Below are 12,749 nucleotides of genomic sequence, written 5' to 3' on the forward strand. Positions count from 1 at the left end.
GAGCCCCGATTCCGTGTTCTGCCGATCGCACTAGAGACCGCCGACTGCCTGCCAGGAAAGTAGGGACGGTCCCTTCCTCTCTGCAGCTGCTGAGGGTGTCGCCACACCCAGCATCCTGAGAGCGAGCGAGTGTGTGTCGCGGGACCCCTGCTGCAAAGTCACGCCGAGCTCGGTGCACACGTGTGGTCCCAGACAGCAGAGGTGCCCCCGGGGACCCACCATCATTCTGTCTCCCGAACACTCCGGCACTGACCCTCCGCCAGCACGTAATGCAAAGAGCTGGGGAGAAAACCCGGAGAAAGGGGACAGAGAGCCCCGGGGCTGGGGGCTCAGCTCAGAGTCCTCACCCCCCCCCATGTCTTTCCTCCTGGAACTTCACTGTCAAACAAGAACACCAGGCCCCTGCAGAAGTCCATGGGAAAGGACAGGCGTATTTTGGGGAAGGAAACACGGGTTCGATCCAGCCAGCGGCCCGAGCGCAGGGCCTCAAAGTCTGGCCAGGAGGAGCCGCAGGGACGCCGTCCACCCCATGGCCAACTTTTCCCTTTCTGACCTCCCTGGACCCTGGGACCTGTCCGAGACATGCCAGGCTTTTTTTCCCCTCTGGACCTCACGCTTCAGAAAAGACGGTGCACGCCCACCCTTAAGACATCGTTAAGGATGTTAAGAGCAAACAGACAGCAACGACCAGAACAGAAGGCACCGTGGGGGCCGACGGTTTGCTGCCCCAGCACGGGCCCGCCACGCAGTTCCTCGGTCGTCAGGTATCGGGCAACCCGGCCGGTCTGTCCGCGCTTCTCTCCACAGGTTTCGACTGTCACTCATCAAGGGACAAACGCACCCACTTTATAAACGCTCTGTAGCTCTGTCCCCAAAGCCGCCCGAGACCCTGATGTGTGGGGGTGCCGGCCCGCAGAAGGCAGGGGTGCAGCGGGGCACGCGGACGGCGGCAATCGCCCCAGGAGGAAGGTTACAAAGTGAACCCGGTCCCGTGCGCACGCCTAAGCTTGCCACGGCGCAGCACGCCGCCGCCAGCCCCCCGGGGCCCGGCGCCCAGCTCAGATCGGGCCCGCCCAGAACCCGGCTCCTGCGAGAGCTTTACAGTGGCAAACTTGAACTCAGGTACCATAAAGGACGGTGTCGTCTCTCGGTCCACAGCGCGGTGCACATATATTCTCCCGTTCTCGTGATCTTCTATAGAAAACAGACCGATCTCTGGGTACTCGTCCACGCCGGGGCCGCTGATTAAATACACCAGCGACCTGTTGTCGGACACGTTGTCGAACAGCTGGGAGGAGACAAAGTGAGCGAAAAGAGAGAGAGAGTGAGCCAAAACCACCGTGCGCGTCGCCCCGCCAGGCCAAGCCTCGGAGGCGTTTGTGAAGAGCTGGACCCAGCAACCGCACATCCAGGGTTCATCCTCAAGAACGCAGGGATCCGCCGAGAGGCAGGAACAAGGAGCAGGCGGACTTGTGATGACAGTGAGGAGCTGGGAACGACAGCAGCGCGTGTCTGAGTGGAAGGGATCCTGCGTGGTGCCCCCCGCCCCCACCGTCACACAGCATGGGACTGGGGCTCCCACGCCCCTCCCAGAAGTGGGCGGGGCCTCGGGAGCGGCAACCTGAGCAACAGCGCAGCAGCGCACCCAGAGGGACCCGCTTCCATCCGCGCAGACGCACGTGGTGAGTCCGGAGGGGCGTGCCAGGAAGAACGCACGTGTTTGTTAACATCCGTTGTCCAGCCAGAGAAAGACAAGTGATACCGCACAGCTGACGTGTGGGGAGAGCTCAGAGGGAGCCCGAGCCCTGGCCGCCTCACCCTCACGCACCCTGGCCTGTCCAGCCTGTGGCGCAGCCCTGTGGGCCGGGCACGCCCTTGACCCCACCATACCGCCTGGGAGGAGAGGGCCGCTCCTGGGGCGGGGCTGTGGCGACTCTGCAGTACCAACTCCCCAGCTCCTGGGGGTTCACACTTTTAATCACTGAGCTTGAAAACTTCCTGGAGATGTTTGTTTGTTTGTTTGTTTTTTAAACAGGCCTATACACTATTTTTATAAGCATTACAAACATAGGAGTTACTCTTAATTTTTTCTAGGGATCACAGAACATCAGAGCCGTGGGGGACGCGATCCCTCAGTGTGTCACCTTCCAGGTCAGGAAGGCAGTGGAAGAACCGCCCGGGCCGAGTGGACGGTCTCCGGCATCCCCACCGTCACCCGTGTCTCCTTCGGCGCCTCGGCTGGTCCTGCGCCGCAGAGTGAGGGAGGCGGTAGGGCATGGTGGGGACTGTGGCATTCTGGGGACCTCAGGCCCACCTCATCGCTGGCTGCCATGTGAGAATGGGCTCCAGGTGGTCAGACCTGCCAATTTCCAAAAAGCCTCTGAAAGGCAGGACTTGTAGTACAATCTCCCTATTTTTCCTTTTTTTTTTATGGTGCTAAAATAATGTCACACGAAATGTGCCATCTTAGCTAATTTTAAGTGCACGGCTCAGGGGTAGCGAGTCCACGCAGGTTGCTGTGCGGCATTGGCCACCGTCATCGCCAGAGCTCTGTCATCTTGCCAAGGAGAAACTGTCCCCATTAAACACTAACCGTCCCCTGTGACGCCCTCCCGCCGACCCCTGGCACCCACTGCTTTGTTGTCATCTCCCTTCTGCCCTCCCACCCGGCTTCTGAGAACCACTCTCTCCTTATTTTTAAATAATGATTAAAAAAAAAAGAAAGACTCTGTAGGCCAAATAAATCAGGCCTGAGGCTGGAATGGACTGACCCTGTTTTTCTCAGTGGCACTTCCCAGGGAGTCGTGCACTCGGGCCAAGCCCCGCCCACTGCCCCCCCCCTCCCCCCAAGCAGGCTGGCTTGCACCTCACCCACTGGCGGCCTTCCACGGCCCTGTCCTCCCCCCAGAAGGGGCTGTGCTTAATGAGAGTGGGTGTCGGCGGCCTTACCTCACCAACAAGCTTGGGAAAGGGTCCCGAGTCTTCCTCCTCCAGTTCCAAGGTGGTGACAACCCATCTTCTCTTGAACCGCCGTAGAGGCCGGTGGCCGTCTCCCTGGAAGCGCCCGTGACACTGGTTCTCAGGAGGGTGGTGAGGCCGGCCGGCCCTGGGCTGGCCAGGGACCTGCGTCCTCTCCGGCATTCCCACAGCCGCCGCCCATGCCCTCATCTGCGGCGTGCTTGCTCACAGCCCACTGCGGAGCCCCTCTGAACAGTGAGGCACATGACCCCTCACCCCCCATGGTCAGTGTGATTCACGAGATCGTTCCAGGGGCTCAGGGACCTGGCATCAGAGGCCGCTGCCGACTCTGTGCCCATGCTTGCCTCTTAGAGGACAGGCAGGTGGTTGCTAAGTGAGTGAGAAAGCCCCCCCCTTCTGAAATCACTGAGGAGGAAGGCCCCACGCAGTGCGGACGGGTCCCTAACGCCCCTCTGTCGGCCGACCTCCCCTGTGACAGCGAAGAGGAGAGGAGAGAGACGTAGACACAGACACTGGGGTCAGAGATTTGCCAGCGAATACAGACAGAACTCAACAACGTGGTTTTGTCTGCATTATGTGTACCGTTTACAGTTACCGTCTAGGTATTACATGAGCCTGGCTTATTGCTACATTCATTTGTGTCCAGGAAAATGCAATTAAAAAAAAAAAACTGAACTACCCAGTGAGTAGACCACAAGAACAAGAGGAAGGAAGTGGTCCCGCGGTGGCCTGAGCGCGGGGTGGGCGCGCGCTCCCGCTGCAGATTCTCCGCCCCCTCCGTTTTGCAGCCGCAGAGACACGAACACCCGGACACGCCTCCAGCTGGCCCCTGAAGGCCGCAGAGCGCTCGGGCGCCAGTTAGACACCCGGCCCCGTGTGCAGTGCAGTCTGCGGCGCCCTGGCAGCCCCCCCCCGCTCCGGGCCCTGACCCCCCAGCTGCTGACTCATCGCCCCTGCCAGCCAGGCACCGCCAGGGCCCTCCGCCCGCAGCAGCACCGCAGGCCCGCCTCTGCGCCCTGGGGGGCCTCTCGGGGCTGGTCTCTAGAGAAACCGACATCTGAACCTCACCTTTGTTTGCTCCCGAGGATCCTGTTGTTGTTGGGAGCTGCTGATGAGGTTGACCTTCAAAATTAAAATGGCATTAATTAGTAGGGAATAAACATCAAAATCAGGTAGAAATGCAAATCACGTAGAATTGGGGGAGGGGAAAATACTTCTGCATTCAGTGTAACAGATACCATTTCTTGTTCTGACATCTCCACTCCTAATTGCCGCTTCTGCGTGCAAACACAGGAGGATGAACCCAAGACTCCTGGTCTGGCGTGACCAGTGGCGGGGCCATTGAAAGCCACATGATGGACACCGCGGGAGGTCGCCCTGTCCGCCGAGGACGGGCCCACCAAAGCACTTCCGTGTGCACGTGAGAAACGGCACCAGCTCTTGGTGGGTGGTGGGACTCGAGGGGGCTTTTTCTTCTGTTTTTCTTTTCTCTTTTCCTTATTTTTAGACTTCATCTTACACTGCTCAGTAAAGTCACAGAACTCGGTGTCCGGCCAAACCTCGCTGAAGGCACCTGATCTCCTCTGGGCAGCTAAGCGGGGTCGGCCGGGTTTGTGCTGGGAAGGGAGTCCTACAGGGGGCACCTGGCCTTCCCGTAACGACTCACATGGAGGGTTGTTTATGACTTCTGTCTCAACAACCTTCCCCCCTTCACAAAAAACCACACGTGTGTAGTTAAGCTGTTTAAAATGAAAGGGACTTCTCTGCAGAGTCTGCCAAAACCCACACTAAACACGTGTGTGCATGCATGTGGATGCGGTATGCCTGTGTGTGTGTGGATGTGGGTGCATGTGTGGGTGTGGCTGTGTTCCACCTAGAGTTCTAGGCCATTCGTTTCGACTGCTGCACAGCATCTCACTGTGTGGACAGAGGACAATTTGTTTATCCGTTCTCCTGGCGGTGGGCACTTAGGTTATCTCCAGTTGTTCGTTGTTACCAAAAACAAGTGCTGTGACGGGAACTGTCTCTGGGGCAGCGGTTTCCGAAGTGTCGTTCGCCGGCTCCCCGACCTTACCGGAGAGCCCCCCAGGCCACATGCTCTCGCACGATACTGGGTGTGCTCTCGGGTGGTGCAGGGCCGCGGTGTGGGACCCCGGGAGGCTCAGCCCCAGTGAAGGCAAGGCCCCCGTGGCCCCCAGCTGCCGTGTGCCCCTCCGCCCTGGACACAGGCAGGAACGGGGCAGAAAGACAGAGCAAACGTCCAGTGTCATCTAAGAATAAAGCCACTGGGACGCCCGGTCCAGATGGAGGCGTAGGTAAACGTGGCTTGCCTCTTCGCACGACCACCGCGAAATCGCAGCTGACCTACAGAACGAAGACCACCCAGAACCGCCGGAAAATCAAGCAGCATGGGAGTCCGACAACTAAGAATAAAGAGACCACCTCATCCAGACGGGTAGGAGGGTGCAGACCCTGAGATGTGGAGCGGGCTGGTCCCAAACCTGCGTGTGGTGGACAGGAAGTGGAGGGACATCTCGGGAGCGAGGGGCCCCAGGCCCGCACCAGACCACCCAGCCCAGGGTTCCGGCGCCAGGAAGATAAGTGCCCACGCCTGACTTCTGGCTGCAGAAACCAGGGCGGGTTGGGTGGGCAGCAGAAACTGCGGGCTCTCGGGCGTCTCCTCTTGGAGGGCCCCGCACCGCGCACGACCCCAGCCCCACGCCCTCTGGGCTCCGGCACCAGGGCAGCCCCTGCAACGGCCCCTGTGGCCCGAGGGAAGGAGCTGAAGTGTGAGGCGCCAGGGCGAGAGCTGGGGACAGCTTTCTCCCAGACAGAAGCGCAGAAAGTGGCCGTCGTTCCTTTCCTGAGCCCTCCCCCTCACAGGGCCGCGGGCGCCACATCTGAATCTCCACCAGCCTGGCTCACACAGTAAGGCCCCCACCCTCCGCTGACAATTACCTAAGGACCCACCCCATCCAATTCACCAGCCCACCCAGGCTGGTCACAGTGGCTTCTCCATATGAGGGGCCGGGCTAGGTGAGGGCCTCGGACCTTCCCAAATCCGCTCAAACAAGTACCAGCTGAGCCCAGCCCATACCTTTCACTGACTAGGCCCACGCCCAGCCCCAACAGCACCCATCTGCAGGTTGCTTTACAGCGTATGACAAAGGGCACCACACAGAACACAGCTGGGGGCTGCCCTTGGCCTGCACCACCCAGGAAAGTGCACCCAGCAGATGGTTACAGACCACATAAGAGCACCACCCAACCACCTCCACAAGCCACAGAGGGCGGTAGTTGCTGGCCAGAGGTCACAGCCAGTCCGACCAGCGGCCTGGCCTGGGTAAATCCCTCCCATTGACCTACTGACAGCAATCAAGACTAAACTGCAAGAGGAAGGAGTACTCAGCCCACACGGAGGGCGCCCTGGAGTACCCAACTTGGGTGCTAGGGGAGGCTGTGCCACTGGACCCTACAGGACACCTACTACTTTAGGTCACGCTACCAAGACAGGGAGCCAAAGCAGCTCTGCCTAATACATAGAAACAAACACAGGGAGGCTGCCAAAACAAGGAGACAAAGAAACACGGTCCAAACGAGAGAACAGATCAAATCTCCAGAAAGAGAACCGAAAAACAGTGGAGAGAAGCAATCTATCAGATGCAGAGTTCAAAACACTGGTTATCGGGATGCTCAGGAACTCAGTGGATACTTCAACAGCATAAAAAAGATCCAATCAGAAATGAAGGAGACATTCATTGAAATAAAGAACAATTTACAGGGAATTGACAGCAGGGTGGATGAAGCTGAGAGTCAAATAGATGATTTGGAACATAAGGAAGCAAAAGACATCCAATCAGTACAACAAGAAAAAAAAAGAATCAAAAAAATCAATGATAGTGTAAGCAGCCTCTGGGACAAGTTCAAGAAGTCCAACATTTCCTTCATGGGGTGCCAGAAGGAGAAGAGAAAGAGCAAGAAACTGGAAACCTATTTGAAAAAATAATGAAAGAAAACTTCCCTAATTTGGTGAAGGAAACAGACATGCAAGTCCAGGAAGCACAGAGTCGCAAACAAGATGGACATAATGAGGGCCACACCAAGACACATCATAATTAAAATGCCAAAGGTTAAAGATAAAGAGAGAATCTTAAAGGCAGCACGAGAAAAACAGATAGTCACCTACAAAGGAGTTCTCATAAAACTGTCACCTGATTTCTCAGAAGAAACTCTGTCGGCTAGAAGGGACTGGCAAGAAGTATTTATAGTCATGAAAAGCAGGGATCTACAGCCAAGATTACTGTACCCAGCAATGCTATCATTTAGAATCAAAGGGCAAATAAAGTGCTTCCCAGAAGCACTTTAGACAAACTAAAGTTCATCATCACCGAGCCATTATTATATGAAATGTTAAAAGGACTTATTCAAGAAAAGGAAGATCAAAACTATGAACATTAAAATGGCAATAAATGCATAACTATCAACAATTGAATCTAAAAAACAAACTAATCAAACAAGCAGAACAGACACAGAATCACAGACATGGAGAACATTATGAGGGTGGCCAGTGGGGTCAGAGAGCCTGGGGGGATCGGGGGAAAGGTGCCGGGATTAAAAAGTACAAATCGGTGGGCACAGAATAGATAGTATATGGGGATGTTAAAAGCAAGTATAGAAAATAGAGTTGCCAAAGAACTTACATGCATGGCCCATGGACGTGAACAAGGGAGGGGGTGTTGCTGCATGGAGAGAGGGGTGCTGAGTGGAGGGGGGCAAAGGGAGAGAAATCAGGGCACCTGTAAGAGCATAATTAGTAAAGAATGAAGCCCTTGGTGAAGCCCCTTAATGGCTGAAATCACTGGAGAAACGACGGAGCGGCGAAAGGCGCTGACCCCGCCCCCCGGGAGTGGACACCTTGTCGGCGCTCCGCTCCGAGGAGCACGTGGGGAGTATGCATGAGAGAGTGGGGCGTGGCGGGGGGTGGCGGGCTGAATAGGCCGCTGTTTTTTTTGTGTGTGGTTTTGTTTGTTTTTGAAAGATTTCATTTCTTTTTTTTTTTAATTAAATGTGTGTTTCTTTTTTTTAAGATTTTATTTATTTATTTTTAGAGAGGGAAGGGAGGGAGATAGAGAGAGAGAGAGAAACATCCATGTGCGGTTGCTGGGGGCCATGGCCCACAACCCAGGAATGTACCCTGGCTGGGAATTGAACCTGGGACACTTCGGTTCCCAGCCCGCGCTCAATGCACTGAGCTACGCCGGCCAGGGCTAGATTTCACTTCTTTATTTTTAGAGCGGGGGAGGGGGAGAAAGCGTGGGAGCGAAGCGGCGATGTGAAAGAGGAGCCAGGCGTCCAAGAGATTTGCACACACACGCAGCAGTGCCACCCCTCCCGCGGAACGGGCACTGTCACAGTAGTTATTTTCTGAGAAATGTGTGAGTTCTGTTAACACGTGGCCTGTCCCTGCTGTCCTCAAGGAACTGAGAAACACGTTTAAACCCCCCAGGCTCCGGTGTGAGCCCGCAGAGGCCGACGCTCTCCGGGTTCTCGGGGGCGTTCTCGCGCGTGACGCGAACACGAGGAGGAGTCACAGCTCTGTCACTTGCTCCACGTCGGAGTGACAACGAGGGTGTGGGGGTTGCAGAGGGAAACTGAGGTAGATGTGACGGCTCTCCGCGCAGCAGGGACAGACTGTCAGACTGGAGGTCAGACTGGGGGTCGGAGGAGGGAGGAGGGGAGGTCGATAGTGACCCAGAGCTAAATCAGCTAAAGCACTCGCAACCCGACACGGCCAAGTGTGAGCCAGACGATTCTCCCCGCGCCAAGCAGCCGGTGCCAGGCAGCCGTCGCCTTCGGAAGTAAAGATCCGCCAGAGGGTGAGTGCCCCAGACGGGGGTTTCTCCCCCATTTTGTTGGCTGTGCCCCCCGCCCCGCCCCAGTGCTGACGGCAGTGCCTGGCCGGGAGCCAGCAGGCAGTGCGGGTCGCAGAGGGGCACCGAGCAAACTCAGCCAGCCCTTCCTCGGCGGCCAGCCAAGCAGGAAGGAGGAGACACACGGGCACTGGGCCATCGGGGGCCAAGCCCTGGCTTGTTTGCGCCCAGCACCTCGGGTCAGGGAAGGACGGGGGCAGCTCCCTGCTCGGGCGAAGAAGAGGAGGGTGAACGAGGTTCGGTGTGAACCTGACGCCCGGGCCACGCCCTGGCATCGGCTCAGGGCAGAGCTCTGCACGCGGCGCGGGGAGCCTTACAGCTGCCCAGGGGAGTTCCGCCTGAGCCACGGTGAGGACCCAGGTCAGCTAAGTAACCCAGTTCTGCAGCCAGAAGCGGAGGAGCCTGGGTGGCCCCGGCCGGGACCTCCCGCCTGAGAGCCCCCACACAGAGAACCGGCAGAAACGGCGGGGGGCGGGGGGGACTGCAGCGCGGCAGCGGCGGGGGGGGGGGACCTAATGTCCTGCATTGTGACCACGTCTGCATTGTGTCACGCCGAGAGCCCGATCGAAAGTGAGGGACTGTCAGAAAGGAAACGGGGACTTCCGGCCAAGATGGAGGCATAGGTCGACACGCTGTGCTTCCTCGCACAACCAAAACAAGGACAACGGCAATTTAAAAACAAAAAAACAACCAGTACTGACAGAAAACTGAACTGTACAGAAGTCCGACAACCAAAGAGTTGAAGGAGACACATTCATCCAGACTGGTAGGAAGGGCGGGGTGGGCAGCCGGGTGGAGAGGGGTCACAGCAAAAAAAAAAAAAAAAAGGCAGAGGCACTGGGTGCACAAGGCACCAGTGGGCAGACCCAGTGAGGCGGCGATTGTGAAACAGGGTGCTGCGAGCAAGGCAGCTGGCGGTCCCATGTTTGCGGGCAGATAAACCAGGCGAAACTGGGGAGTGGGACAGACCACACAGCCCAGGGTTCCAGCGCCGGAAATAAGACCTTGAAACACCGACTGAAAACACCTGTGGGGGTTGAGGTGCAGGGTGAGACTCCCAGCCTCACAGGAGAGTTCATTAGAGAGACCCACAGGGTCCCAGGACGTGCACATGCCCACCCACCCGGCAACCAGCACCAGAAGGGCCCAGTTTGCTTGGGGGAAGCGGCGGAAGGGACTGAAATCCAACAGACAGCAGAACAAGTGCCATTGTTCCCTCTCGGACCCTCCCCCACCTATAGCGTCACAAACCAGCAACTGGGTTGCCCCACCCTGGTGAACACCTCAGACTCTACCCCTCATACATAAGAGGCACGACAAGATAAAAAAATGGCCCAAATGAACGAACAGATCAAAGCACCAGAGCAAATACAACTGAGTGACCAAGAGATAGGCAACCTATCAGATGCACAGTTCAAAGCACTGGTGATCAGGATGCTCACAGAATTGGTTGAATTTGGTGGCAAGTTAGATGAAAAAATGAAGGCTACACTAAGTGAAATGAAGGAAAATGCACAGGGAACCAATAGTGATGGGAAGGAAACTGGGACTCAAATCAATGGAGTGGACCAGAAGGAAGGAGGAAACAATCAAACAAAAAAGGAATGAAGAAATAAGAATTCAGAAAAATGAGGAGAGGCTTAGGAACCTCCAGAACATCTTTAAATGTTCCAACATCCGAATTATAGGGGTACCAGAAGGGTGAGAGAAGAACAACAAGTGGAAAAGTTATTTGAACAAATAATGAAGAGAACTTCCCCAATCTGGCCAAGGAAATAGATTTCCAGGAAGTCCAGGAAGCTCAGAGAGTCCCAGAGAAGTTGGACCCAAGGAGGAACACACCAAGGCACATCCTAACTACATTACCCAAGATTAAAGAGAAGGAGAGAATCCTAGAAGCAGCAAAAGATAAGGAGACTGTTATCTAAAAAGAAGTTCCCATAAGACTGTCAGCTGATTTCTCAAAAGAGACCTTACAGGCAAGAAGGGGCTGGAAAGAAGTGTTCCAAGTCATGAAAGGCAAGGACCTACATCCAAGATTGCTCTATCCAGCAAAGCTATCATTTAGAATGGAAGGGCAGATAAAATGCTTCTCAGATAAGGTCAAGTTAAAAGAGTTCATCATCACCAAGGCCTTATTATATGAATTGTTAAAGGGACTTATCTAAGAAATAGAAGATAAAAAAACATGTATAATAAAATGACAGCAAACTCACAGTTATTAACAACCACACCTAAAACAAAAACAAAAACAAAAACTAAGCGAACAAAGAGAACAGGAACAGAACCACAGAAAGGGAGATCACATGGAGGGTTAGCAACAGGGCAGTGGAAGGAGGAGAGAGGGGGAAAGGTACAGGGAATAAGTAGCATAGACGGTAGGTAGAAAATAGACAGGGGGAGGGCGAGAATAGTACGGGAAATGTGGAAGCCAAAGAACTTATAAGTATGACCCATGGACATGAACTAAAGGGGGGGAATGTCGGTGGGAGAGGGTGTGCAGGGTGGAGGGGAGTGAAGGGCGGGGAATGGGACAACTGTAATAGCATAATCAATAAAATACATTTTAAAAAGAAAAGAAAACAGTGGGCCCCAGTGAAGTTATCTGTGCTCAGCCCCGCATCACCAAACGGAGACTGACTGACTGCTTCCCTTCCTGCAGTTCCGGCCTGTCCCGGGGGTGGGCTCTGAACCCGGTCAACCCGGAATGGCTCCCTGGTGAGGAGCTCCGCCTGGTGCGGTCAGCTGCGGGCAGCCCCCGCCGTGCCCTAAGGAAAGGCGGCCGGGCCGCAGTCCGCCTGGGCAGCATAACCCCCCCCTCCCGCCTGCTCTGCCTGTGTGTAACCCAGAGCTCCGTCTGCCAGATGGGGTGCTGCCCGGTTCAGGAACCGCTCAATAGATCAGGAAGGTCTCTAAAATGTGCCCGCTTGCATTTTCTTCTGGAACAGTCGACACACTTGAGGAGGTTTCCCCGACCTTACGTCAGGGGTGGACAGAAGAATCACCCTTGGCAGACGTGCACGTGGATACAAACCCAGGTGGAATGGTGTGCGCGCAGCTCTGCGTGGAGCCCCCTAGCCGGGCCCCCCGCTCCCCCAGGTGACTGTGGCCTACGCCGCTCTGTAGGCCCAGGTGCCCCGCTGCTGCCCACAGCACGCTGCAGCTCCGCAGCCCTGCTCCGGCCCGCCCACGCCGGGTCACACTCCGTCCTGCTCCCTGTCCCCACAGACTTCGCTGGTGTGCGGTGTGGGTCCCAGCCCCACTCACCTGTGGGGGCGGCAGCAGCAGCAGCAGCAGCAGTGTGAGGAGCGGCAGGGGGTGGGGTGCCCTGGAGCTCATGATGGAGGCAATGCCCAAGAGACGTGGGGGCCTGAGCCTGCCGGCGGTGGCAAGTGCCCCTGGGCCACGGTCTCCCCTGGAGCCGGGCACCGTCCTTCCCGGCGGGACTGTCTCCCCAGTCCCTCTGCGGTCACCCCGACCCGGTCACTCTCCTTTTAGCGCTCCCCTCCCTCTCCCTGGCTTGTCTCGGGTTTACAGGGGCGGGGCTGCCCGAGCCTTAAGCTTTGACCTCCTGAACAATAAACACGGTTCCTAGGAAGGGAGGGGAGGGGAGGAAACCGCCACCGTCACAGCACGGGCTGTGCACACAGACGCCACGGCAACCCGGCCTGACCCCGGGATCAGGGCTCGGCAGAACCGAAACCTGCGTCTCTGGGAAAGTGGGGCTTTTGTTTCTTCGTGTGAAGGCTCCAAGTCTAGTAATGCCCCACTTCCTGTGGCAGGATCGGTTAGGATTGTTTCCTATGGCCCCTCTCCTTTGTAACAAAAGAGCTGGAAAAG

General features: G+C 56.3%; 1 protein-coding gene across 2 annotated transcripts in view; it reads right to left on the bottom strand.

Annotated features, from left to right (window-relative positions):
• CDH26 (cadherin 26) overlaps positions 1–12,423 on the bottom strand; it is a 46,185-nt gene extending 33,762 nt beyond the window's left edge. For both annotated transcript variants that reach the window (XM_045833477.1, XM_045833476.1), the window contains exons 1-4: positions 12,177–12,423; positions 4,048–4,101; positions 2,950–3,054; positions 1,127–1,288 (exon numbers count right to left, since the gene is read on the bottom strand). In XM_045833477.1, coding sequence (XP_045689433.1) covers positions 1,127–1,288; positions 2,950–3,054; positions 4,048–4,101; positions 12,177–12,248 — 393 coding nt within the window. In that variant the 5' untranslated portion in view covers positions 12,249–12,423. The remainder of the gene's footprint in view (positions 1–1,126; positions 1,289–2,949; positions 3,055–4,047; positions 4,102–12,176) is intronic.
• Positions 12,424–12,749: the final 326 nt, after the last annotated feature.

The sequence above is a fragment of the Phyllostomus hastatus genome, unplaced genomic scaffold, assembly GCF_019186645.2.
Source record: "Phyllostomus hastatus isolate PE091 unplaced genomic scaffold, TTU_PhHast_1.1 phas_contig_17, whole genome shotgun sequence".
Taxonomy (NCBI): domain Eukaryota; kingdom Metazoa; phylum Chordata; class Mammalia; order Chiroptera; family Phyllostomidae; genus Phyllostomus; species Phyllostomus hastatus.